Genomic DNA, 26,158 nt, shown 5'->3' with positions numbered 1-26,158 from the left:
TAACTGTGATATTTGTGAGGAAATGAGAAAGAGAACTTCCCAGCTTTAAGAAGAGAAGAAATGAAATTTGAGCACAGCTTGGCAACCTTTGTACTCATTTGCTATATCACTTTTCTCACCAGATTGCAACACAGCCCAGTAGATGCAATACCCAGTCTCCTACAATCTGCAGCAGTTTGTTATTCACAGTCCTGATGGCCTCTAAATAGACCCCTAATTTTTTCCTCCTTTCTGCACAATGAAATTGTTAAAATGGAAGAGTTATACTCCAGTGAAAGGAATGCAGGTGCAAAATGCATCTCAGCACTGTCAACTGCAGTTGGTTGTGGCGAGCTCTCCTTGGATCTGGATTCAGAAAGAGCCCTTTGAATTCACCAGGAGAGGTAAATAAAGGCACAGAAGGTGTCTCTGCTCTTCCAGGTGTCTCTCTGTAACTTGGTCTCTAAGCACCCACGAGTAATGAAAATAAGAAATCAGCAGTTTCACTACCTTTTAGTAGTAGTCAGTTCATGGTTTTGGCTTCTTCCCTCCTTCGGGGAAAGAAGAAGGCCTATGAGGGAAATTCATCAGCTGTTTTTCATGCACTTTCATAGCCTTGAAAACATTAGGAAGAAGACAGTAATATAAAGAAAGTGTAGAATATTGCCTTCGTGGCTTTCAGTAACCATAACATCTCTGTCCCTCGCAGTTTTGTTTAACAAGGATGAAAATTGCAAAAGTCAGCGTGTTTCCCCTACTGCTGCACTTCCTACCGTGCACAACTGCTTTCTTTCCATCTCCAAGCCTGGAAGAGACAGAGATGCTGAGCAGCAAAGCTCCTTTTCTTAGAACTTGTTGGGACATTGTGCTTCTTGGAGGAGCCTGTGTAACACCAAGGGAAACAGAAAGGACACTGTTTTTATCCAACTCCCCCTGCGGTGATTAAAAAGTAATATTTTGATAAAATATTTTGATAGATATTTTAATAAATGATCAGATTTTTAAAAATAACCCATTCCTACTTGTCACTGATGACAAGGAGGTGGCTCATAGCTGGGTTTAAGGGTGTTGTTAAGAATCTGAAAAGAACCAAGAAGACTGTCAGAGCAGGGCTGGTTTCAATGTAATCCCATAAAACAGTCCCAGAGACCTGAATCACCAGATCCTTAATATAACTCTTAACATAATAATATTATATATATAATATTATGAATATTATAATACTAAATAATAATAACTTAATATAACTTATTAATATATTAGGATTTTGCAGTAACCCACTACCATTCTGAAGAAGAGTCTCTGCATTCAGGAGGCATTACACATTTCTATCTGCACCACTCACATCCTTTGAGGAGAAACACTATAAATAAATTCGGATTAATAAAAAGTAATTGAGAAAAAATGGCACTAAATCACTGGCCTTGCCAGTAACCCATCTGTGATTTTATTCAAGAAATTCTGAGGGCACAAAGAGCGGCTCTGAAACTCTGCACCATCCCATAATGGCGGCCTGAATGGCAATAAGCGTGCAGTGAAAGAATTTCTTTTTGGCATTTTCATACAATGAAAGTATTAAGTATTAATTTTACCATTAAGATCTGAGGTCTGAGAACTTTCTCCTGCTGAGAAAGCGAGCTTGGAATCCAACGTGTCTGCTCGTTTCCCTGGCAATGGGCAGGGAAATCAGCTATTTCTTCCAAACACAAAGATCTGGAAGCTGAGCAAAGCTTGTAAATAACTTTCATTCCTCAAGACACATTTTTTCCAAAAAGCAGCTTTCCAAAAGGGTGGATGATTGTATCCTTGCATGCCTCACCTCATGGAGAGACAAAGAAAAGTGGGTGCTTTGGCTTTGCCCAGAGGTCTGGTCTTTGACTGGGGACATTCAGGGAGCAGAACTCTTTGTGGGTGATTTGGGAACACTTCAAAGTTTAAATTTATGTTGTGCTGTGTCTGTCTTGGTGATGCTGTGGGCCTTCCAGCTGCAGCTCTCCACCTGCTCTATCCCAGTTTTATTCCTATCTTCTTTCTGCTATTACAGCCCACCCTAAAACAGGAACCCTAGAGCTGAGTTTGGGGGTCTGTGAGGCTTCCCCCATCCTGGCCCCATAAGGTGCAGTGCTGCTTTCACCATTTACAACCATTCCAATTTGCAGCTGATGTCAGGTGTTGTTGCACTCCCCCAAAGGTCCTCAGGACTCTCCTTTGGATCACATGGGGCACATTCATCCCTTGTGGAGCTCTCCTTTAATCCTGCAGCTCTGCAGCCTGGCTGCATTACCCCCCTCTTTCTCTATGAGCATCCTTCTTGCACATAAGGAAGCAAATCCCAATGAAAGGAACTGATCAGCACAAGCTAGGAGGTGCTGAAGGAATCATTACCTGCAGCATCCTGCATCTCCGTGTGCACGTAGCATCAGCAGCCTCCTGCTGGTTCTGCCTCAGTGACTGAGGAGCAGTAGGTCACATCTTTGTGCTTGGCATTCTTGTGCATTTTGCTTGGCGCTCACATTCATGCAGATCATACAATGGCTCAGGTTGGAAGGGACCTCAAGGACCATCAAGCTCCAACCCCCCCTGCTGCAGGTAGGGCCACTAACCTCCATATCTAATACTAGGCCAGGCTGGCCAGGGCCCCATTCAACCCAGAATCATAGATCTCTTTTGGTAGGTCTGTGTCTGTGCTGCAGACTCTTCCATGCAATACTTATTGTAAACATTACCTTGCCCACTGAATGTCACTTCCCATGCAGGCTGCAACATGATAAGCCATGGTGCTCAGGAGGGATTCTGCACCTGCAAAGCCAAGCTGCATGGGATGAACTCAGAAACAGATTGCAGGAATCCACCCCCTCCCTTTGGCTGCAGATGGTTTGTGGGCACCTCACCAGGATTTGGGCACTGAAAGTTGCAGAGGTGGAATCTCAGCCTGTGAAGCCTCAAATTAATAAGCTTTTCTGCAGGACGAGAGATTTTCCTGTAGCCTGGCCTCACTGCCTGCAGGTCCAGAGCCCTCAGGCTGTGATTTAGGAGAGGCAGGTGTAAATGAAAAGCATCCGCACGCATTTCGGCTACCGATCTCAGGCGCCTGGCGTGCAGCCCAGCTGCTGGGCTCTGCCTCCGCGTCCCTGTGCCTCCTCTGTCCCCTTCCTTCATAGAATCGTGGAATGACTTTTGTTAGAAAGGACATTAATTATCATAGAATGGCTTGAGTCGGAAGGGATCTTAAAGATAATAGAATTATGCAAAGGTTTATAATGGAAGGAACATTAAAGATCATAGAATCATAAAACAGCTTGGGTTGGAAGGGACCTTAAAAGCCCGTTCAATTCCAACCCCCCTTCCATGGGCAGGGTTGCCACCCACTAGATGAGGCTGTCCAGGGCACCATCCAATGTGGCCTTGAACACCTCCAGGAATGGGACACCCACAGCTTCTCTGGGCAACCTGTGCCAGTGCCACACCACCCTCTGACTTTAAAAAAAAAAAAAAAAAAAAAAAACAACTTCCTAATATGTCGCCTAAATTTTCCCTCTTTTATTTTAAAATCAGTCCTTTTTGTCCTGCCACTGTCTTGAGGGAAAACAGTTATAAAAAAAAAAGGCAAAACACAGAGAGTTTTATTAAGCTTCAGCATCTCAGCTGATTTCCAGCTCTCCTTCCACTGTGCAGCGGTGTTCTTCTTGCTTAGTCCGAGATCATAAAGCTATAGTCATGGAATTCTAGCCATAGAATCATAGGGATGATGGAAAGGTTTGAGTTGGAAGAGACCTTAAAGACCACACAGTTCTAAGCCCATTCATGGGCACGGACACTTCCCACTAGATTTCCCAAAGCCTTATCCATTCTGGCCTTGAGCAATTCCATGGAAGGGGCATTTACAATTCCTCTGGACAACCTGTTCCAGTGCCTTATCACCCTCATCCCAAAAAATTTCTTCCTTCAGGACCCTGAAGTCCATTCACATGCCAGCATCTTCCACATGCAGAGCCAACCCAATGTGCTCTCCCTCTGTCTCTTTTATATATCCACATCCCATCCTCTCAGTGCAAATTTTCCACCTTTGGCAGAGCCATGAATTGTTCAGAGGGAGCTGTATTCCAGGTTGATCTCCTCTCCCTCAAGCACTAGGAATTTGCCCCACAGCTCTTCCCAACCTATCTGTGTGCCTGGTGTGCTTACATTTGTCTCCTCACCTCATTAATGCCAAGGAAATCCTTTGGCATCTTAACTGATTACAGCAGGCTGACATCCTCCTCACACAGGTATGAAAGGAGTGAATGTCAGATCCATTTCTGGGTTCCCCTGCAGAACTGATGAGCAGTTTTACCACCCACCTCCACCAAGCTGTTGCACCAGCCTTAACAATTTTGACTGGCTGCTCTCCTCCCATTTCTCTGTGTCCTGCTGGCTGCTCTTTCCTTGGCTTTCCCTTGCTCATTTGTTGCTCAGGTGCTTTGCCATTGTATTCATTAATAGGGTGTAAAGTGTCAAGGGTCCCTGACCTCCTCCAAATACAGCCTGAGGTGTTTCTTCTCCTTCCCCTGCCCACACTGTGCTCCTGGCCTGGCTTTCTGCTCCTGATGTTCTCACCCAGGGGACCAAGTGGAGTCCAAGGCTTCCATTCCAGCCCACAAGAAACATAGAATCATAGAATGGGTTGGCTAGGAAGGGACCTTAAAGTCCATCTATTTCCAACCCCCTGCCATGAGCTGGTTGCCACCCAGGTTGCCCAGGACTCCATCCAACAGGCTTTGAGGACCTCTAGGGATAGAGTAACCACAGCTTTTTTGTGCAAGCTGTTCCAGTGCCTCACCACCCTCTGAGCAAAAAAAATCCTCCTAACATCTAACCTAAATCTTCCCTCTTTTAGTTAAATACCATTCCCCCCTTGTCCTATCACAATCAGACTGTGCAAAAAGTCACTCCCTCTCCTGTTTATAAGCTCCCTTGAAGTACTGGAATGTTGCAATGAGATCTCCCTGGAGCCTTCTCTTCTCCAGACTGAACAAACCCAATTCTCTCAGCCTCTTTCCATAGAAGAGGTGCTCCAGCCCTCTGGGCATCTTTGTGGCCTCCTTTGGATCCTCTCGAACAGCTTCACGTCCATTCTGTGCTGCATTCCAAGAAGAAGAAGACACCAGCCCACACCCCAAGGACCTCTCCGTGCCATGTTGGAGATGCCAGCTAGTGGCACAGGGCCATGGCGCTGGCGGGTGTTGTGGGCATGCTGTTCCCCTCCCCATAACTGCTGTCACCGCACACCCCATCATCCCCTGAACCCCTAGCAAGGGGTGACTGAGGGCCACCATCCACCACTCCATGTGAATCACCATCCCCCCCTCCATGTCCATCACCATCCACCGCCCCTGGCCCATCAGGGCCATCGGTCTGATCCCTGCTGCTGGGTGCTGTCAGCCAGGGCAAGGCCAGGTACTTGTGTACCTCGATGGCTGGGCTGCGGCGGTCAGGGTCAAGCCGCAGCAGGCGCTGCAGCATCTCCTGTGCCCCACACTCAAAGCCACCCCAAGACTTTGGTGCCTCCCGTCTCACTGTGTCACCCTGCCAAGCACTGAAGGCTTCAAACTGGGGGTCAGGGCTGGCAGCTACAGCCCAAGGGAAGCAGCCAGTGCAGAGGCAGAAGAGCAACACAGCAAAAGCCCAAACATCCAGGCTGGAGTCCAGCTCCAGTGTGTCAGAGCCCTGCAGCAAGCAGAGCTCCGGCGGAGCGTAGGGCAGTGCGCCAGACATGGCACCAATTTCTGAACCTTGCAGGCGGGTGAGCCCAAAGTCAGCCAGCTTCACGCGGCGGCACTCGTGGTCGAAGAGCAGCACGTTGTCCAGCTTGACATCCCGGTGCACCAGGGCCCGGCTGTGCATGAAATCCAGTGCCTCGGCCAGCTGAGAGGCACAGCGCTTTACCAGCACCTCGGGCAGGCCCTCCTGGGGAAGGCAGCAATGTCACTTCCCTCGGAGGGGCTGATGCAGCACCTTGCCTTGTGCCACCAGCATGGGACACACCCCATAGCAGCCCCCAGAGGTATCCCTGTACCACAGAGGGGCTCCTGGTGCACCACATGAGCTTGCACTCCACTGCAAAGGGTGTCCATGCAACACTCTGCATGCACCGCGTGTTCCCATGCACCATACTGAAAAATACATGGCTGTGCAACCCACTGCAAAGGATCTCCTCAGGAATACCAGAGGCATGCACACTGCTGCAAAGGGTGTCCCCATGCACTGCACGAGCATGTGCCCCATTGCAGAAGGTCTCCCCGTGAACACCATAGATACACATCCCACTGCAAATGATTTCCCCATGCATCACACAAACATGCTCCCTATAGTAAAGAGCATGCACACACATCCTCCCCATGATCTCACACCACTGCAAGGTCCGTTTTGCTCCCCACCCCCTCCCTGTACCCACTGCAACATCCTCCCAGCCCCTTCTCCTCCCCAGCACACTGTTGTGCCCCCCCAGCCCTGAGGCACACACACCCCTGGTGTGAGCAGGTTGCACAAGTCCCCAGCGGGAGCCAGCTCCTGCCCAAAGGCAAAATGTGTGGAGTTCTCAAAGGCAAGGGGCAGGGCATGGATGCAGGCAGCATGACCAGAGAGGCACCGGGCTATGCAGTATTCCCGCAGGAATGCCCGTCGCTCTGTCCGTTCCTTCAGCATCAGTTTGAGGACCACCGGCGAGCCTGGGATGCAGAGAGAGGGACAGCACCAAGGTTTCGGGTCCACGTACATCATGAACATGCAACTCCAATGCAAAGGGTGTCCCCATTCACATCACAAGCATGCAACCCCACTGTGAAATGTGTTCCCATGCACACTGTGAGCATGCAACTCCAATGCAAAAGATGTCCTCATGCACTACACAAGCATGAGGCGTAGCATTGGGGCAAAGACCCCACAACTCCTCACCACCATCCCGGGGCTCAGTGAGCACCACATGGCCATAGGTTCCGCTGCCCAGCTCTCCCAGCACGCAGAACTGCTCCTCCAGCTCCTGCCACTGCAGTGCCCGGCCCGCCTGCATCATCAGCTGCTCCAAAGCTGCCGCGTTGTCCTCCTCGTCCTCCTCCGGCTCTGCCATGGCCCTGCAGAGACCAACACCATGCTGCAATGGCCCCATATCATGCAGAGGGAGTACCCAGATGGCACTGCCCAGTGCACACCAGTTTGGCCCAGCCTAGTGCAGCTCAGACCAATCTTGTCTAAAACAGCCCAGTCCAGCCCAGTTGAGCCCATTCAGCCCAATATTGTCCAGTTCATCTCGCTTCAGTCCAATTCAGCCTAGTCTAACTCAGATCAATGCACCCCAGCCCAGTCCAATCCCTGTCGAGATGTAGGGAGCATCCCAAAGGGGAACAAGCAGAGTTGTGACACTGCCCCATATCAGCCCCACATCTCACCCCACATCACCGCATGGCAGCGGGTCAGCTCTGTCACCTCCACGTTCCTCCATCCCCAGCTGTGCAGCAGGATCTTTGACCTACTGCCACTGCCAGGTAAACGGGACAGCAGCAAGAACCCTGTACTCCCCCATAGCCCTGCTGCAGGGCTGTAAGGAAGCCACAGGCAAAACACAGGTCGGGGTTGCACAGGGACAAGCAAGTAGCCTCACCTGAGTCCCTGAAGTGTCCCTGCAGCACAGCTTTGTGACACCAGCCCCACGGCGCCCGCGGCCGTGACTCAGATTTTCCTGCGCACTCCGACACCGTCGGACCCAGGGCAGCGCTGGGCCGTGTTAATCTGTCCCAGTGGATTGGGAACATGTGCAAGGCACAAGGCGTGCCGAGAGCCAAAGATAGGAAGGGGCAGGACAGACAGGGCACCGTGTGTGGACAGACAGACAGGATGCAAAAAGAGATAGAGCATTGCATGGGGACAGAGAAACAGCGTGAGATGCAAAGAGAGTGAGGGCACTGTGTGGGGACAGACAGAGAGCATGCAGCACAGGACAGACAGACAGCACGGAGCATGAAACAGCATGGAGTGAAAATTTAGCTTCTCCTAAGTCCTTAGATAAGGAGGTTGTATGTCCCAGTGTTCTAAAGGTTAATGAAGGGCTAATTAGATTAAACTCAATATTAATAAAAATGGGATTACCTTTATTAATACTGATCATTGTTCTATAAGTTTTAGTGATTTAGTCAGGCACAGGGTGGGGGGAGCTCAGAGGATGCAGCTGGGTATCCCCCCTTATTCTGCTCTTAGTGTGGACTGCCTGGTGCCCCAAAATCAAACTTGCCCCTGCTCCACGAAAAGGTGTGGGGCTGACCCTCTGCTTCAGAGCCCATTTCTGTCTCTCCTCCTTTTCCCACATCCATCTCCTCCCCCTCGAATTTCTAGGCTTTCCTCCCTTCATCTCCCTATTTCCCACCACCACATCCCTCCCTCTTTCCAGTTGCCACGACCATATCCCTCTCCCCAAATTTACACATCCTCATGTCTCTCTCTCCCCCCTTTCCCATCCCTATATCCTTCCTTCTTCTCACTTCCCTCATCCACATCCTCCTCTCCCCATTTTCCCACATCCTTATACCTCCCTTTTTCTTCTTTTCCACATCCATATCCCTTCCTCTACCTTTTCTCTATCATATCCCTTCCTCTTCCTCGTTTCCCATATCCCTATAACTCCTTCTCCCAGTCTTCCATATCCTCCATCTCTCATTTCCCACAGCCCCAAGTTGCCCCCTTTTCTTACATCCATACTCCTCCCTCTCCCTGTTTTCCCACATCCTTTTATCTCCCTTTTCCTTCTTTTTCAACACTCATATACCTTCCTCTCCCTCTTTTTCCATATCCCTATGCTTCCCTTTCCCCATTTTCCATATCCACATTCCTCCCTTTTCCCATGCCCATATCTCTTTGTCTCCCTTTTCCTGCACCCACATCCTTCCCTTTTCCCTATTTCCCACAGCCCCATCTCTCTCTCTACCCTTTTCCCCACATCCTTATGCCTTCCCTCTCCCCACTTTCCATAACCCCTCTCTCTCCCATCTTCCACAGTCCCATCTCTTCCTCTCCCCTCATCCCACATGCGTATCCCTCCTTCTCCCCAGTTCCCACAACCCTCTTCTTCTCTTTTCCTACATCCTTATGCCTTCCTCTTCCCATTTCCCATATCCACATCTCTCTCCCACCCCTTTTCTTTCATCCTTTCCCATGCCCACATCCATTCCTCTCCTTTTAACCCCATGGTAGGGGAGGTGGAACTAGATGGACTTAACAGTCCATTCTGTGCCATTCTATGATTCCTCACATCCTTATCTTTCCCCCTCCCCAGTTTCCACAGTCTCATCCCTCCTCTCCCCAGTTCCCATGACCATACCCTTCTCTTTCCTCATTTCCTACGCCTTTTCCCCCCTTTCCCCACATTCTTATCCCTCCCTCTTCCCTATTTCCCACAGTGCCATCTCTCCCTCTCGTTTTTCCCGTGGCCATATTCCTGCCTCTCTCCAGTCCCCATGGCCATATTCCTCTTTCTCCCCTCTCTTCCTACAACTTTTTGCCCCTCTCTCCCCTTTTCCCACACCCTCTTTTTCCCAAGACCACATACCAGCCCATTTCCCACAGCCCCATCCTTCCCTCTCTCCCCATAGCTGTTCCCTCTCCCTCCCCACCTGCTCTTTCCCCTATCCCAGCTGCTCCTGCTTGCCCTGACCCCAGCTGTCTGGGCCATAATTAACCCCTGACACATAATTAACACCTGACAGCACATTAGCAGGCCCTGCTGGCACGTGGAAAGGTCACTGAGCTGTACCTCTCACCCTGTTCTCTCCAACCCTATTACAGGGAGCAGACGTTGATGGTGGGGGTGTCCACTTGCTATGGGGCAGCGGGTGTGGGGCTGATTGCTCCATCGCCATCCTGCCCCATTGAAAAGCATCAACAGAGCCCAAAGCAGAGACAAGGCCCAGTGCCAACCCCATGGCACCCAGCCCTGCGGGGGTGGCTAAGGGCAGGGGCGGGGGCACCGACAGCTGCTGGGACACAGAAATAGCCGGGGCCAGGTGGCAGAGCTCAGCCTTGGGGATGCAGCCAGGACCTGGCCCCATGCCGAGCCTCAGTAGTTGGGGCCAGCCCAGTGCTCCTGGGCTTGACCCCCACATCCCTTTCTGCTGGGGGCAAACTCCCCCCTCCGTAAACCCCAATACCCCCATTGCTGAGTTGCTGCACTGCTGCCTACTGCTCCATGCTGTGGCATCTCCAAACCCTGGCCCCATTGCCCCCGTTGTCCAATTCTGTGCCCTCCCAGCCCCCACTGCCTCACTCCCTTCCACTTCCCACAGCTCCCTATACCCCCACTCCTTGCCCTTCCACAAACCAATGGCTTTCTGCACTCCATAACCCACCTCATGGTCTCCCATTGCCCCATATCCACCCACTCGCTCCCCATCTCCCCTCTGGCTGCCCCCCCAGCAGGGACTGGCCCCAGCCCCACATCCCAGAGCTGCTGGCTGGGTGCCAACCCCATGCCCTGGCAGCAGGTGCCGGCAGCAGACAGGTGGCTGGTAGGATTAGCACTAACGAGTAGTTTCATAATGGGGTCAAGAGGCCACGGGGGGGGGAACAGGACAGGGGGACTTCAGCAGCACACCTGGGCCTGCCAGGACCCCAACACTTGGTGTGGTGCTCTATCCCAGTATCACCCCACTGCCCTAATCCCTATAGCCTTAGGCAGGTTCCATGCTCATGGATGCTGCTCGCTTTTAATGACACCATTAAAGGAATAGGGCTGGGGTGGGGGGGTGGCAGCAGATGGGGCTGAGGACCTGGATCCTTTTTGATTTTTGACCCTGCCTGGATGTGGGGGGTCTTGTTTGCATTTTGGGTCCTCTTTGGGTTGGGAGTTCTCTTTGGACAGGGAATCCTGATTGTGCTCAGGATTCTGTTTGGTTTGGGGTTCTGTTTGGCTCTGGATCCTGTCTGGATGTGGGGTCTTGTTTGGACTCTGGGTCCTTTTTGATTTTGGGAGGACGGTTTGTATTTTGTGCTCTGTTTGGGATGAGAGCCTGTTTGGTTTCGGGTCCTGTTTGAGCTCAGGATTCTTTTTGGGCTCTAGGTCTTATCTGGACGTGGGATCTTATTTGGGCTTGAGGACCTGTTCTGTTTTGGGTCCTAAGTTTGGGGGTCCTGTTTATATTTTGGGTCCTGATTAATCTTGGGGACCTGTTTGGTTTTGGGTTCTGTTTGGAGTCAGGATCCTTTTGGGGCAGGGGATACTGTTTGGGCTCTGGATTCTGTTTGGGTTTGGGTTATTTTTAGACTCTGGGTCTTGGCTGGATGTGGGGTCTTGTTTGGGCTCTGGGTCCTTTTTGACTGTGGATCTTGTCTAGTTTTGGGAGTCCTATTTGTATTTTGGGTCCTGTTTGGACAGAGAGTTCCATTCAGGCTCAGTTCTGTTTGGCTTTGGATCCTGTTTGCACTCAGGATTTGTTTGATTTGCAGTCCTGCTTGGGTTTGGGTCCTGTTTGGGTTCCTTACACAGATGCTGCAGGAAGGCCAGATGCAGTTCCTGACACTACTGGGGCCAGCGCCATGATGCTCAGGGATCCTGTAGGGAGAGAAGACTGAGCATGGCTGAACCCTGCTCCACAGGGTCCCGTGGCCGTCACCAAGCCATGGCGGCAGCCCCACACCTGGCATACAACTCCAACGTCCTCGCGATGGGTGCAGTCATGATATCCCCACACACGGTGTGCACAGTCCTGCAGGCTCTTCTCCTGCCCTCGGCATCGGACGTCATCCAGCCAGATGTGCCCAACACCGGACCCGAAACGTGGCTGCTCCCCATCCACGCCCTGCGCCTCGCCGCAGCCCAGCTCCCGGCACACCACAGCCACGTTGGCCCTGCTCCATCCATCATCACACACCGTGCCCCAGCGCCCGGCTCGCTGCACCTCCAGCCGCCCCGCGCAACGCCTGGGCCCGCCAGCCAGCCGCAGCTTGAAGGGCTCTGTGGGAACACAGCAGTGACACCGGGTCTTGATGTGACACCAGGCTTCGTCACATCCCCACCAGGCCCCACCATGACACCAGGCCTCGCCGTGTCAACGCCAGGCCCCGCCATGACAGGCCTCGCTGTGTCCTCACAGGCCTTGATGTGTCTCTCCCGGCCCCACCATGACACCAGGCCTCACTGTGTTCTCACCAGGCCTCAGTGTGTCCCTGTTAGGCCCAATCAAGACCCCAGGCCTTGATGTGTCCCCTCCAGGCCCTGCTATGACACCAGGCCTTGTCACATCCCCACCAGGCCCTGCCGTGACCCTAGGCCTCGCTGTGTCCCCACAGGGCCTCACTGCATCCCCACCATGCCCTGCCATGACACCAGGCCCCGTCACGTCCCCTCCAGGCTGCAAGGCCCGGTCCTGCCCCGTGCTCACCCTCGCAGTTGACAGCAGCCACACGGTTGGATGGACAGGACGCAGCGTCACCTGGCTGCAGCTCGCAGTGCTCCAAGTCCAGCTCCTGCCCCACACACTGCACCTGACGCAGACCCACCGCGTTCCCCTCAGCCATGGGTGGGCTGCAGGGCACCGGGACAGCACGGGGGCGGCCGCAGCCCAGCTGGCGGCACAGGACTTGGGCAGCTGCAAGGTCCCAGCCTGTGGCACAGACCGAGGCCCAAGAGCCAGCCTGCAGCAGCTCCACACGGCCCTGGCACTGGGAATGGCCGTTGGAGAGCTGGGCAGGCACTGCTGGGGAGAGCAGGAGAGTGAAGCGTGGGGAGCTGCATGGCCTTCCCAGTGCTGCACCAGCCTGACCAGCACAGCCCCAGTCTGCCCAGTGCAGCACCAGTTTGTTTAGTACAGCACCCAGTCGTAGCAAAGCCCCAGCCCAGTTCCAGCATGCCCAGTTCAGCCCCACGCTGCCCAGTTCAGTCCCAGTCTGCTCAGCTCAGTCACAGCAAAGCCCAAGCACAGCCCCACTCTGCCCAGTTCAGCCCCAGTCTGTTCAGCATGGTCCCAGCACAGCCCCAGTCTGCCCAGCTCAGTCCAAGACTGCCTAGTTCAGTCCTAGTTTGCCCTGCTCAGTCTCAGTATTCCCACCATACTCTCAGTATGCTCAGCACAGCCACAGCCCAGCCCCAGTTTAAGCTCACTCCCAATCTGCCTAGCTTGGCCCCAGCATAGCCCCGGTCTTCCTATCTTGTTCCCTGTCTGTGCAATTTGGTCTCAGTCTGCCAAGTACAGCACCAGCACAGCTCCAGTCTAACCAGAACAGCCCCACTACAGCTCCAGTGTGCCCAGCTCAGTCCCAGTGTGCCCAGAACAGCCCCATCACAGCTGCAACACAGCCCCAGTCTGCCCAGCACAGTCCCAGTACAGGGACCCAGCATAGTCCCAGTATAGCCCATCTGTCCTGTACAATTCTAGTCTGCCCAGTAAGCTCCCCAGTACTGCTCCAGTCTGCCCAGTTCAAGCCATCCCACCTGTTGCCCATGCCCTGGTGCCTGCTCCATCCAGTAACTGCTGGCCCCAGGGCACCCAAATGGTATCTGTGGGGACATCCCAGGACACCCAGTGACCCCCCATGATGCCCAGGACACTCATTGACCCCAAGTAACACTCAAGTGGTACCCAGTGAACCCAGTGACACCCAACATACCAGATCCAATCACGGCACCGCAGCACAAAGCTGAGGGGGAGAGAAGTAGGAGTTGGAAAGAGACAGAGACACCCACAGACCATCCAAGACCCTCAGGATGCACCAGCCCACTGACACACAGCACAAAACATTTTCCTCCAGTTCTACTTCCATGTACTCCCAGCTCTGTACCCCTCCTTTTCCTTCAGTTCTGCCCACCATGCACCCCAGCTCTGCCTCCCCATATGCCTCCACCTCTGTGCCCCTCATGTGCCTCCCATCTCTATGCCTTCCATTTTCCCCCAGCTCTGCACCCCCCATGTCCTCACCCAGGCACAGTCCGAGGCTACGTAGCCCCCCCATGCTGCCAGCAGGGCCTCCCCAGCCACTGGGGCCACCCTTTTAACAGGGTGGCCATAGAGGGGGGGGCGAGGGGAGGAATCGAAAGCTGAGAGCAGGAACCCTGCAGCAGCCAAGCAGGCGCCAGGATGGGATGAGTCCTTCTCTCCCTCTCCCTCACCCCCTCTCTTTCACCATCTCCTTCTCCCTCTCCTTCACCTTCTCTCTCCCCCTCCCCCTCTATCTTCTCTCTCCCTCTCCCCTTCCCCCCCTCCCTCTTCAACACTCAAGATTGGTGAACCAGCCCAGCTTTATTTCCCTTGCCTCCTGTGCAAGGCCCCTCTCCGGATGCCCACACCCCCGTACAGCCTGGGGGGGTCCTCCAGGATGTGCTGCCCCACGGCAGCCAGCCTGCCCAGGCGGCGGGTGACAGCCTCCAGGCGCTGAGCTCCCCGCCGCTGGTTGCGGGCCAGGGCTCGTAGTTGCCCCCGCAGCTCCCGCACCTCCCACAGCAGTGCCCGCAGGGCAGGGGCCACACAGGATCCCCCCCGGTCCCATAGTGCAGAGAATGTTGGCATCGGTGGTGCTGGTTGAGCTGGACCTGTGGGGCGAGAAGCAGAGACCCCCTAAATCCTCTGTGTGTGTATATGTTTGCCCCTCCAGGACAACCCCTCTCAAAGCTAGGGACCCCACCCCGGCACCCATCCCTCCTCTCTCCAAAGCCAGCGGTCTCAGCATGTGCAAGTCCAGCATCTCATGGGCCCAAGCCTCACCCACAACCCCAAGACCTACCTGCACATGGGGATCCAGGCAGTACAGAGCTTGCAGAATGGGTGCGGAAGGTCTCTGTGGGTGCTGGGGGAATCTGGGTGCTGAACAATTTCATGGGGTGCTGGAGGGGTGCTTGGGGAGTCTGAGTGCTGAAAGTCTCCAGTGGATGCTGGACAGGTGCTGAGGGAATCTGGGTGCTGGGGGGATCTGTGAGGTGCTTAAGGGATCCTGGGTGTGTCTGGGTGCTGCGGGGCTCTTTGGGGTGTTGGTGGGATATGGGGGGGGTCTGAGTGCTGAGCAACTTCATGGGATGTTTAGGGTATGCTGGAGAGTTCTGGGTGCCAAAGGTATTCATAGGGTGTTGTAGGGTTGATGGGGGCCTCTGGGTGCTGGGGGGCTCTGTGGAGTGCTGGGGCAATGCTGGGGGCCTCCGAGTGCTGAAGATCTCAGTGGATTGTTCAGTGGGTGCCACAGGGGGCTGACTATCAGAGGTCTCCTTGGGGTGCTGGGTGGGTGCTGGGGGGACCTGTGTGCTGAAGAACTCTGTTAGATACTGGGAGAGTGCTGGGGGGCTCTCTGTGGGGTGCTGGGCAGATTCTGGGGGTTTCTGGGTACTGAGGGTTTCTACGGGGTCCTCAGAGTGTGCTGGGAGGCTCTGGGGTCTGGGGATATCCATGAGGTGCTTGAAATGAGCAGCATTCATGTAAGGGCTGGTGGGATCTAGGGGAAGCACGGTGAGTGCTGGGGGACTCTGAGGGCTCGGGTTCCTTGATGGCGTCTGGATAAATAGGTCTGGGGGTGTCCAGAAGCCAGAAGGCTCTGCAGGGGGATGTTGGGAGAGCAAAAGCTCTGTCAAGGCAGTGGGGCTCTCTGCAGGGTGTTGGATGGATGCTGGGGGTCCCTGGGTGTTGGGGATCTCAGGGTATTGGGTAGGTTCTGGGGGTCCCTGGGTACTGGGGGCCTCTGTGGGGTGCTGTGAGTGGGTGCCAGAGCCTGGACTCAGTTGAACAGCAAGGATAGGAGAGACAGCCAGCCCCTGGGTGGGGTCCAGAGATGGAAAGGGTGATGAAACTCTAGTGGGCAGAGCAGAGATTCCCGTTGGACCAGCACCTGGGGAGGAGACAGCCCATGAAATCCCCTTCAACATTCCTCAGATATCCATTGCCCCTCATTCCTCTCCTGCACCTTCTGCTTCTCCTCTCCCTCTCAAACACTTCCACCTACAGCCAGCCCATTGCTTTGGCTTTCCTCCATCCCTTCCTCCTCCACCTAATCTATCGTTGCCATTTCATCCATCCATCCATCCATCCATCCATCCATCCATCCATCCATCCATCCATCCATCCATCCATCCATCCATTCCCCCATTTATTGTTCCCTGATATCTTTCTATCCACTCAGTCACCACCCTCCAGACTTTCTATTCTTTTCTCCTTCCCCTTTTCTGTCGTTTCAAACACCCCTTCTCCCTTCTGCCTTCTGCCCCACCACGCAGAATTCTTGCTGTCCATCCACCCCAGCCCTCCAACACTTTGTTCTTTTCCTTAACATTACTTTCAAGAACTTGCAGCCCTGTATAGTAGTCTGAACCTGATTCTGCTGTGGGAAGTGTTCTCCTCATGATTCCATCTGATGCTAGTTCTTCTGTGGGATGAGTCCTCCACATGGGATCTCTTAGACTTGTTTCTGCTGCAATATGTTTACTCTCCATTGTGCCTTTGAGAATTGTTTCTGCTGAAGGATGTTTGCTTCTCATGGTACTATCTAGATCAAAATCGGCTGAAGAATGTGTGTCCCATGCGGTACCTTCTTGATCAGATTCAGGTGCAGGACGTGTGCTCCAGGTAGAAATATCTGCTGTGGGATATGCACCCCATATGCTAACACCCAAGCCCAATTCTGCTGAAGAATGTGCACTCTGCACAGTACCATCTGGATCAAGTTCTTCTGGAAGATGTGTGGTCCACACAGTACTTTCTGGACCCAGTTCTGCTGCAGGATGTGTGCTCCTCATGGTAACATCTGGACCCAGTTCTGCTGCTGGACTTGTGCTCCTCATGGTAACATCTGGGCCCAGTTCTGCTTCAGGACTTGTGCTCCTCATGGTAACATCTGGACCCAGTTCTGCTTCAGGATGTGTGCTCCTCATGGTAACATCTGGACCCAGTTCTGCTGCTGGACTTGTGCTCCTCATGGTAACATCTGGACCCAGTTCTGCTGCTGGACTTGTGCTCCTTGTGCTAACATCTGGACCCAGTTCTGCTACAGGACTTGTGCTCCTCATGGTACCATCTGGATCAAGTTCTGCTGCAGGACTTCTGCTCCTCATGGTACCTTCTGGACCTGGATCTGTTGCAGGATGTGTGCTCCCCATTGTAAGATCTGGACCTACTTCTGTTGTGGGATATGTGCTCCCCATGATACCATCTGGATCCAGTCCTGCTGTAGGACTTGTGCTCCTCATGGTACCTTCTGGACCTGATTCTGCTGCAGGATGTGTGCTCCCCATGGTATGATCTGAACCTAGTTCTGCTGTGGGATATGTGCTTCCCATGATATTATCTGGATTCAGTCCTGCTGTAGGACCTGTGTTATTCATGGCACCTCTAGGGTCTGGTTCTACTGAAGTATGTGCTCCTCCCATGTTACCATCTGGGTCCAGTTCTGTTAGAGGATGCATGCTCACAGTACCTTCTGGACTCAGTTCTGTTATAGGATCTGTGCTCTTCATGGTACGTTCTGGAGCTGGCTCTGCTGTGGGATATATGCTCCACATGGTGCTTTCAGGACCTAGTTCTGCTGCATGTTGAGTGCTCCTTACGAGACCTTCAGAACCCAGTTCTGCTGAGGGATGTGAAACCCACGAGGTCACTTCCAGACTTGGTTCTGCTGTAGGAGCTGCACTCTTTGTGGTACCTTCTGGATCTGCTACTACAGGAAGTGTGCTCCCCACGGGATCCCCTGGACCTGGTTCTCCCAGGCTGTGGTTATTCCATATGGCAGCACTTGCCTGGAGCCTTGTGGTAATGGCTGAGTCCTGCTCTGCATTAGACCTGGTGCTTTGCGTGACACCAGCAATCTCCTGTCCCATATTGCCTTGGATAGCACTAACAGCATCCCATCCTGCCAGCCCCTGGGTGCTCCTGGTGGAACTAACTGGAACCTGTCCTGCTTGAGGCTTGGTGCCTGGTGTGGTCCCCACCAAAACCCAACGCCTGGTGCTCTGGTTGGCTCCCACAACAATCCGCTCTGCTTTGGGATGGGCAATCCACATGGTACCAAGCGGATCCCGTCCCACTTTGGGTCGAGTGATGCGGACGGTGCCAGCTGGATCCCATCCTGTCTTGGACCTATTGGTGCCAGCTGGATCCTGTCCTGCTTTGGTCTTGTTGATGCCCACCAGATGCTGTCCTGCTTTGATTTTGTTGATGCCAACAGAAACCTTTGACCTGTTGTTACCACCTGGATCCAATCTCACTTTGATCTTGTTGATGCCAACAGAATTCTGTCCTACCTTGGACCTGTTGGTGCCAGCTGGATCCAATCTCACTTTGGTCTTGTTGATGCCAACAGAATCCCGTCCCATCTTTGACCTGTTGGTGCCAACCAGATCCAGTCCCACTTTGGTCTTGTTGATGCCAACTGAATCCCGTCCCACCTTGGACCTGTTGGTGCCAGCTGGATCCCATCCCACTTTGGACCTGGTGGGGCCACCGGTCTCCCGTCCTGCCTTCAGCCTGGTGACACCAGCTGCCTTGGGCTTGGTGCTCTGGATGATGCCAGCTGGATCCTGTTCTGCTTTGAGTCGGGTGATTCTGATGATACGGATGGGATCTCGCCCTGCTTTGGTTGAGGTGGCAGAGACTCGACCCTGTCCTGCAGATCGTGTGGTGGTGCTGGAGATACTGGTGGCAGGATCCTCTCCTGAGGATCGTGAGGTAGTGCTGGTGTCTGGATTCTGTTCTGTGGCTCTTGCAGTGGTTCTAGTGACACTCATAGTTGGATCCTGTCTTTGGGGATGCATGGGAATGACTGTGGTCAGAATTTGTCCTAGAGGACGTCGAGGAATGGTGCTGGCTGGACCCCATCCTGGGGGAGATGGGGAGGTCTCCACAGGTGACAAGTCTTCTGGCCCTGAAAGCAGTGAGGGGAAATTCAGGTTCCCTTCCCACAACCCTTCTACTTGTGGGAGTCCCCCATTTCCCCTCACCAGGGTGATTCTTGGGGACAGTGTCCAGCCCCAGAGGGACCCAAGAGGCTGGGACATCCCTTGGGGACATGTTTTTGGGAGCACTGGAAGAGACCCCAACAGAAAGAGGCATGCACCGTGGAGTCTATGTCCACAGAGGTGACAGGGTATAGGATACAGGACCACTGCCCTTTACCAGGTACACCTTACCTGTGCAGATGACAGCAGCATCTTCTCGGTGGTCACAGTTGTGCTTGCCCCAAGGCTCAGCTGGGCAGTGCCACAATGCAGCCTCTGTCCCGCTGCACTTCACGTCATCCAGCCATATGGAGCCAATGCCAGGGCCAAAGTGGGCACTGCGGAGGGCTTTGCGTGCAGCCCCGCAGCCCAGCTGCCTGCAGACCACAGCTGCATCCAGCAGGCCCCAGCCATCATCACAGACCGTGCCCCAGCTCCCAGCATGGAGCAGCTCCACACGCCCTGCACAGCGCCCAGGGCCTCCAGCCAGACGCAGCAGGAACGGGGCTGGGGAACAGCCGGCACCGCATTACCGCCAGCACCAACACAACTACTGTGTTTGGAGATGGAGGCTGCATCCCTGCATCTTCCCTGCTGCATCCTTGATGTATCTTCATCCTCTTTACATCTTCCCTCCAGCCCACCTCCATCCCTCCTCTATCCCCTCTCCACCCCCACTCCATCCTTTCTCCATCTCCATTCCATTCCCTCTCCGTGTCTTATCCATCTGCCTCCAACCCCTCCATCACATCTCTTCAACCACACCTCATCCCCACTCCAACCTCTCACCATCCCCTTCCATCCCTTCCCCATCCGCTCTCCTTTCACAATCTACCCCCAACCCCAACCCCATCCCATCTCCATCCCCACTCCATTCCCACTCCTTCCCTTCTCCTCCTACCTGTCTGCGACGTCCCTGCCATGGGCCAGCTGCTTGGCGTAGGCTGAGGGGAGCTGGTGCTGCGGGGCTGGACACTCACACATGGCACAGCAGAGGAGGGCACCAGCAATGACCTGGTGGGCAGCTGTTCAGGAGTGGACTGCATGGGGTCTACCCCAGTCAACTCATCTGGGGGAGGCAAGAGACACAGTGTGAGCCTGGTGGTGCACTGTGCACACCTGCCTTGTGCATGCACCTCACCCCATCAGTGCATGTGGTCACTGCTCTCTGCATGTGTTCACATAGCATATGCACTGCACCTTAATGCTGCTGCTTGCAGCGCACCCTGCTGCCACCCTGTTTGCAATTTAGCTGCACATGCACTGCCTCAGGAGCACTGCCTGAGTACGGAGACTTCATACAGGCTGCATAAACACTGCATTTCTCTACAATGCTGTATGCATGACAAGAGCACAGTGAGGTGTGTGCACTCCCTGCATGACTGTATAGAATTGCATGCATGCCAGGAGCATACTGCACTTCCCTATAGAAATGCATGCACTGCGTGCACCCTGGAAGCACACTGCACAGCTCTGCAGAGCTGCATGCATTGCAGGGAGCACACCAGGCTGCATGCACAATGCATGGGTGTGTACCTGCACAAATGACAGATGCATCCTCCCGGTGGTGGCAGTCGGTGATGCCCAATGGTGCAGCTGGGCACTGCAGCAACGCAGACTCGTTCCCCCAGCACCTCACATTGTCCATCCAGATGGGGCCAGTGCCCTCACCAAAAAACGCCCCACCAGGTGCAACTAATGCAGCTCCACAGCCCAGCTGCCTGCAGACCACGGCCGCGTCCGGCAGCCCCCAGCCATCATCACAGACTGTGCCCCAGCACCCAGTGTGCAGCAGCTCCACGCGCCCCGCGCAGCGCCCAGGGCCCCCAACCAGACGCAGTGGGTATGGGGCTGGGGAACAGAGCACCCACATCACTGCTGGCACCAACCCTGCTGCTGGGTTTGGCGATGAGACCTGTGTCCCAGCTGTCTCCCTGCTCTAACCTTCCCCATCCCTGCTTCTTTCCTGCAGTGTCCCATCTCCATCCCCACTGCATTTGCAGTCCTTCCCTCTGCACTTCTGTCCACCTATCTGCATCTATCCAACTCCATTCCCATCCCCATTTCTTCACTATTCCATCCCCTCTCCATGTCTCCATCCCAGATCCTTCCACTCTCCTTCCCTTCCCACCTCCATCCCCAATCTATCTCTAATCCATCTCTAATCCACCTCCAATCCATCCCCTCTTCATCTCTCTCCATCCCCACTCCATTCCTTCTCCATACTTGCTCCCACCTGGCTCCATCCCCAGTTCCTTCCCTGATACACCCTAGCTCCTGTCTTTCCCATCTCCATCCCTTCTCCATCTTCATCCATCTCTTTTGATTCCATGTCCATCCCATCTCACTCCCTGCTTGATCCCCACTCCTTCCCTCCCCCCCCTTCCTTTCTCCACTCCCTTCTCTATCTTTCTCCACCTCTTCTAATTCCAGCCCTTCTGCTTCCAGCTCTATCCCCTCTACATCTCAGCTCTACATCTCAGCTGTATCCCATCTTCATCCCTATTTCTTCCTGGCTCCATCCCTGCTCTTTCCATGCTCCTTTCCCACTCCATCTCTTTCCCCTTCCCTTTTTCATCCCATCCATCTCTTCCCCTTTCATGCTTCTTCCCAAATCCATCTCATCCCCATCCCATCCCCATCCCAGCTCCTCCTATTCTCCTTTTCTGTCCTATTAAACTACTTTATCACCATCCATCCCATCCCCCTCCACCCCCACTCCATTCCCTCTCCATCCCCACCACAACCATACCTGTGCATGCTGTCACCTGTGCAACCCATGTTCCAACGCATCCCTACAGCCCTGTGCATGCTCTGTGGGTGCATGCTGTGAAGCCTGAAACCCTGCACCCAATCCTAATGCATGCTGCACCATGCACTCTATAACCATGTGTGCCATATGGGTGCACACCATACGCAGCCCTGCACACCATACCTAGACACACTACACCTGTGCATCCCACACTGCACCCTGAACCCTATGCAGTGCTCATGACCCTGCAACACTCACCATCTGTTGGGGTGCTGCCAGCAGTGCCAGTGAGCTCCGTGGTTCCAGGCGACAGCAGGGGATGAGCTGTAGGGATGCACGCCATGATGAGGGGCTCCCTCTTTTCTCCCCTCCCTCACCCCCACGCCCGCTGCCCACCTGAGCACACAACGCTGGCATCCTCTTCATGGGCACAGACATGGCTGTGCCACCCCCGGTGCCGGCACTGGGCAAGGCGCTGCTCATCGCCGCTGCACCACACATGGTTGAGCCAAATGGGGCCGGAGCCTTCCCCAAACCAGGCCCCTGATGGGGCAGCCAACGCAGTCCCGCAGCCCAGCTGCCTGCAGACCACCGCCGCGTCCGGCAGTCCCCAGTCGTCGTCGCAGATCGTGCCCCAGCTCCCGGCATGCAGCAGCTCCACGCGCCCCGCACAGCGCCCAGGGCCCCCAGCCAGGCGCAGTGGGAATGAGACTGAAGAATGCCATTGGGTATGGGGCCACCAGCACCACCAGGACCCACCATTACCCACCGTGTGCTCTGGGACTTACTGGGACCCATTGGGAATCTGCTGGGACCATCTGGGATGTGCTGAACCGTCTGGGTTCCCATTGGGAACCGTTGGGACCCTCTGGGAATTTCTGGGACCCCCACATGCTCTGGGACCTACTGGGACCCACTGGGAACTGTTGGGACCCTCTGGAAATTTCTGGGACCCCCATATGCTCTGGGATCTGTTAAGCTGGCCAGCTGGGACCTACTAAGAACTGTTGGGTCCCACTGGCAACCCTGCATGCTCTGGGACCCAGGGACCTGCTGGGACCCACTGGGATCTGCTGGGACCACTGTGTGCTCTGGGACCCATTGGGACTTACTGGACTTGCTGGGATCCTGCATGCTCTGGGATCAACTGGGATGTGCTGGGAACTGATGGGACCCTCTGGGAATTCCTGGGACCTGTGCACACTCTGGGATCTGTTACGATCAGCTGGGACCTACTGGGAACTGCTGGGAATCCTGCATGCTTTGGGACCCACTGGAACCTGCTGGAACCCACTGGGAACTGCTGGGATCTGCTGGGACCAGTGTGTGCTCTGGGACCCCTCGGGACCTACTGAGACCTCCTGACACCTCCACATGCTCTGTGATCTGTGGAGACTGCCTGGGACCTACTGGGATGTGCTGGAACCCATTGGGACCCACTGGGAACTGCTAGGATCTTCTGGGACCTATTGGGAATGGCTGGTACTCTCCCATGCTCTGGGACCCACCAAGATTTAGCAGGACCCACAGGGAACCACTGGAAGCCACTGGGACCACTATGTGCTCTGGGACCCATTGGGACCTACTGGAACCTGGTGGGACTTGTAGGTGGGACCTACTGGGATGTTCTGAAACCCATTGAGAACCACTGGAACCACTGGGACTTGCTGGAATCTACTTGGACCACTGAGTTCTCTGGGGCATTCTGAGACCCACTGGGATCTATTGGGACTCACTGGGACCTGCTAAGACCTCTGCATGCTCAGGGACCCACTGGGACCTGCTGGGATCTATTGGAAACTGCTGGGATCTACTGGGATTTACTAAGACCCTCAGTTGCTGGGACTGCTGTGTACTATGGGATGCACTGGGATCATGTGCATACACCAGGGCCTATTGGGACCTAGTGGGACCCATTGGAGCCTATTGGGACCTGCTGGGACCTACTGGGACCTACTAGAACCCATTGGGATGCAGTGGCAGTGACAGGGATGCCATGGGGCAGGGACCCTCAACCCAGCCCTGTGCCAGTACCTGTGCCAGGGAAGGCCAGCAACCTCACTGGAGACGAGAGAGGAAGTGAGGGGAGGCTGCACCTGGTCAAGCCCCTCCAAGACCCCCAGGATGGGGCCATGGGGCCACAAGGGGCTTGGAGCCAGGGCTCCTACCCAAGGTGCAGGACCCAGCACCCAGAGCCCAGCAACCAGCAACCAGTGCCCCATTCCAGTGACCCATGACCACCGTCATCTCAGTGCCATTCCCAGTGACCAGGACTAGTTCCATTCCCAACGCCATTCCACACGCCTCATGACCAATTCCATTCCCAGTGCCCCACGACCAGTTCCATCTCTCAGTGCCATTCCCAGTACCCCATGACCAGTTCCATTCCCACTGTTCCATCCCCAGTGCCATTCCCAGTGCCCCATAATCAGTTCCATTCCCACTGTCCCATTCCCAGTTCCATTCCTAGTGCCACATGACCAGTTCCATTACCAGTGCTCCACAACCACTGTCCCATGACCAGTTCCATTCCCAGTGCCATTCCCAGTTCCCAAAGACCAGTTCCATTCCCAGTGCTTCATGACCTGTGCTCCATGACCAGTGTCCCATTCCCACTGCCCCATAACCAGTTCCCTTCCCAGTGTCCCAGTCCCAGCGTCACTCCCAGTGCTTCATGCCCACTGCCATACCCAGTGTCCCAATCCCAGTGTCATTCCCAGTGCCATTCCCGGTGTCCCACTGTCCCATTCCCACTGCCCAGTGACTCGTGACTAGTTCCTAGTAAGCATTTATCAGCGCCCCTTTCCCAGTCCCATTCTCAGTTCCTCATGACCAGTGCTCAATGCCCAGTACCCTTCCAGTGTTCAGCAATCACAGACCACTGCTATCTGCCCCATAAACAGTGCCCCATGCCCAATGCCCATTTCCCTTCCCAGTGTTCGGTTCCCTTCCCAGTGCCCAGCACACCACAGAATACCCAGTGCCCTGCCCAGTGCACCCACAGCCTTCCCAGTACCCACAGCCCAGTGTCTAGCACCCAGCACAGCTTGCAGTGCCCACTGCAATTCCCAGTGCCCACTCTGCTGCAGTGCCCACTGCACTGCCTGGTGTCCACTGCAGCAGTACCACAACACCCCATGCAGTGCCCGGTGCCCCATGCAGTGCTTCATGCAGAGCCCAGACCCCTGGTGTGCCCAGAATCTTTGCAGCACCCCTGTGCCCAACACAGTACAGTTTCCCTGCTGTGTGCAGAGTCCTTGCAGTAATCCTGCAGTGCACAGCCTCACTGTATTGCCCAGGGCAGTGTCCTCCCCTCTGCAGTGCCTGTCGCAGTGCCCAGTCCCTTACAATGCCCACACCATGCTCAGTCCCCATGCAGTGCCTGTGCAGTGTCCAGTGCAGTGTCCAGCTTGCCTGTAGTGTCCACATGGTGTCTGCTGTAGTGGGCAGCCCCATGCAGTGCCTGGTGCAGTGCCCACAAAACATAGAGAGCAGTGCCCGTGTAGTGCTCAGAGCAGTGCCCATGCTCTGCCCAATGCACACCTCTGCAGTTCCAATTGCAGTGCCCATGTAGTGCCAACTGCAGTAATCATGCAACGCTCAGTGCAGTGCCAACACAGTCCTCAGAGAAGCACCCACGCAGAGCTGATGGAATGCCCATACAATGTCTAATGCAGTGCCCATGCTGTGTCAAACACAGTGCCCAAAGCAATGCTCAGAACAGTGCCCATGCAATGCACAGTGCAGCACCCATACACTGCAGTGCCCATGCAGTGCTCAAATATTGTCCAGCACAGTGCCCATGTAGGGTCCACAGAGTGCCCATGAGGTGCCAAATGCAGTGTCCATGCAGTGCTGAGAGCAATTCTCATGCAGTGCCAAGCACAGTGCCTACACAGTGCCAGCGCAGTGCTGAGAGCAATGCCCATGCAGTGCCCATGCAGTGCACAGCACAGCACTCAGCTCCCCTTGCAGTTCCCACACCGTATACCCACGCTGTAGCCATGCCATCTCCATGCAGTGCCATGCAATGCCGTGCAGTGCCATGCAGCGTGTGCAGCGCAGCGCCGGGTGCTCACCCAGCAGCAGCAGCAGGGTCGGGGCCATGGCGTGTGCTGGTGCAGGATGGAGGAGGCCCGGATGGAGGCGGCGAGGCCAGGGATGACTCAGTGCAGCCGCTCGCTCCCCCCCTTGGCTAGGATGGAGGGGGCTGGAGATGGGGGGCACGGGATACCCCTGCGGTGGGACATCTGGTCTGTGTGTGGGGTCCTGCTGTGGGGTCTCCTGGGTGCTGCCCCCATTAATCAAGGCACTGAGGGGAGTCCTCGGAAGATGAGGGTTAATGCTGAGAGGGGGGGGGGGTTGGGTTAACACGTGCAGGCGCCCACGCACCCGCGTGGCACTAGCGGGGAGGGTTGGGGGGGGGATGGGGTTGCACGTGGCCATGGGGTCAGGGCTGCGTGTGAGCGGCTGCACATGTGCATGGGAGACACTGCAGGTCTGTG

The 26,158-nt window shown here is 54.8% G+C and overlaps 3 protein-coding genes across 8 annotated transcripts; all 3 read right to left on the bottom strand.

The window, feature by feature from the left end:
* Positions 1–3,149: 3,149 nt before the first annotated feature.
* LOC116239058 (putative serine/threonine-protein kinase SBK3) lies at positions 3,150–7,854 on the bottom strand. Of its 2 annotated transcripts, none has more exons than XM_090127445.1 (4): positions 7,616–7,854; positions 6,913–7,088; positions 6,484–6,686; positions 3,150–5,925 (listed from the first exon to the last, which is right to left on the bottom strand). In XM_090127445.1, the coding sequence occupies exons 2-4, from the start codon at positions 7,082–7,084 to the stop codon at positions 5,170–5,172; spliced, it is 1,131 nt and encodes a 376-aa protein (XP_089983571.1). In that variant the 5' UTR covers positions 7,085–7,088; positions 7,616–7,854; the 3' UTR covers positions 3,150–5,169. The 2 variants fall into 2 exon arrangements, with proteins under 2 accessions (XP_089983571.1, XP_031464926.2); XM_031609066.2 differs by lacking the exon at positions 7,616–7,854 and adding an exon at positions 7,404–7,593.
* Positions 7,855–7,954: 100 nt separating this feature from the next.
* On the bottom strand, positions 7,955–14,164 carry LOC116239054 (CD5 antigen-like). 2 transcript variants are annotated; one of them, XM_090127485.1, is made up of 5 exons: positions 13,914–14,164; positions 13,606–13,635; positions 12,381–12,695; positions 11,637–11,953; positions 7,955–11,551 (listed from the first exon to the last, which is right to left on the bottom strand). In XM_090127485.1, the coding sequence occupies exons 1-5, from the start codon at positions 13,945–13,947 to the stop codon at positions 11,543–11,545; spliced, it is 705 nt and encodes a 234-aa protein (XP_089983611.1). In that variant the 5' UTR covers positions 13,948–14,164; the 3' UTR covers positions 7,955–11,542. The 2 variants fall into 2 exon arrangements, with proteins under 2 accessions (XP_089983611.1, XP_031464923.2); XM_031609063.2 differs by having other exon boundaries at positions 12,381–12,692; positions 13,914–14,163.
* Positions 14,165–14,215: 51 nt separating this feature from the next.
* On the bottom strand, positions 14,216–26,122 carry LOC116239044 (uncharacterized). Of its 4 annotated transcripts, XM_090127427.1 has the most exons (10): positions 25,733–26,122; positions 23,688–23,714; positions 22,050–22,364; positions 21,912–21,977; positions 20,438–20,752; positions 19,803–19,970; positions 19,094–19,408; positions 16,285–18,828; positions 14,716–15,804; positions 14,216–14,524 (listed from the first exon to the last, which is right to left on the bottom strand). In XM_090127427.1, exons 1-10 carry the CDS (start codon positions 26,097–26,099, stop codon positions 14,235–14,237), a joined length of 5,496 nt encoding a protein of 1,831 aa, XP_089983553.1. In that variant the 5' UTR covers positions 26,100–26,122; the 3' UTR covers positions 14,216–14,234. The 4 variants fall into 4 exon arrangements, with proteins under 4 accessions (XP_089983553.1, XP_089983555.1, XP_089983554.1 ...); XM_090127429.1 differs by lacking the exon at positions 19,094–19,408; XM_090127428.1 differs by lacking the exon at positions 20,438–20,752.
* Positions 26,123–26,158: the final 36 nt, after the last annotated feature.

Source organism: Phasianus colchicus, chromosome 31 (assembly GCF_987193195.1).
Source record: "Phasianus colchicus chromosome 31, bPhaCol1.hap1.1, whole genome shotgun sequence".
Lineage (NCBI taxonomy): Eukaryota > Metazoa > Chordata > Aves > Galliformes > Phasianidae > Phasianus > Phasianus colchicus.
Note: the sequence above shows the minus strand (reverse complement) of the source record. Positions and strands in the feature narration are given on the sequence as shown.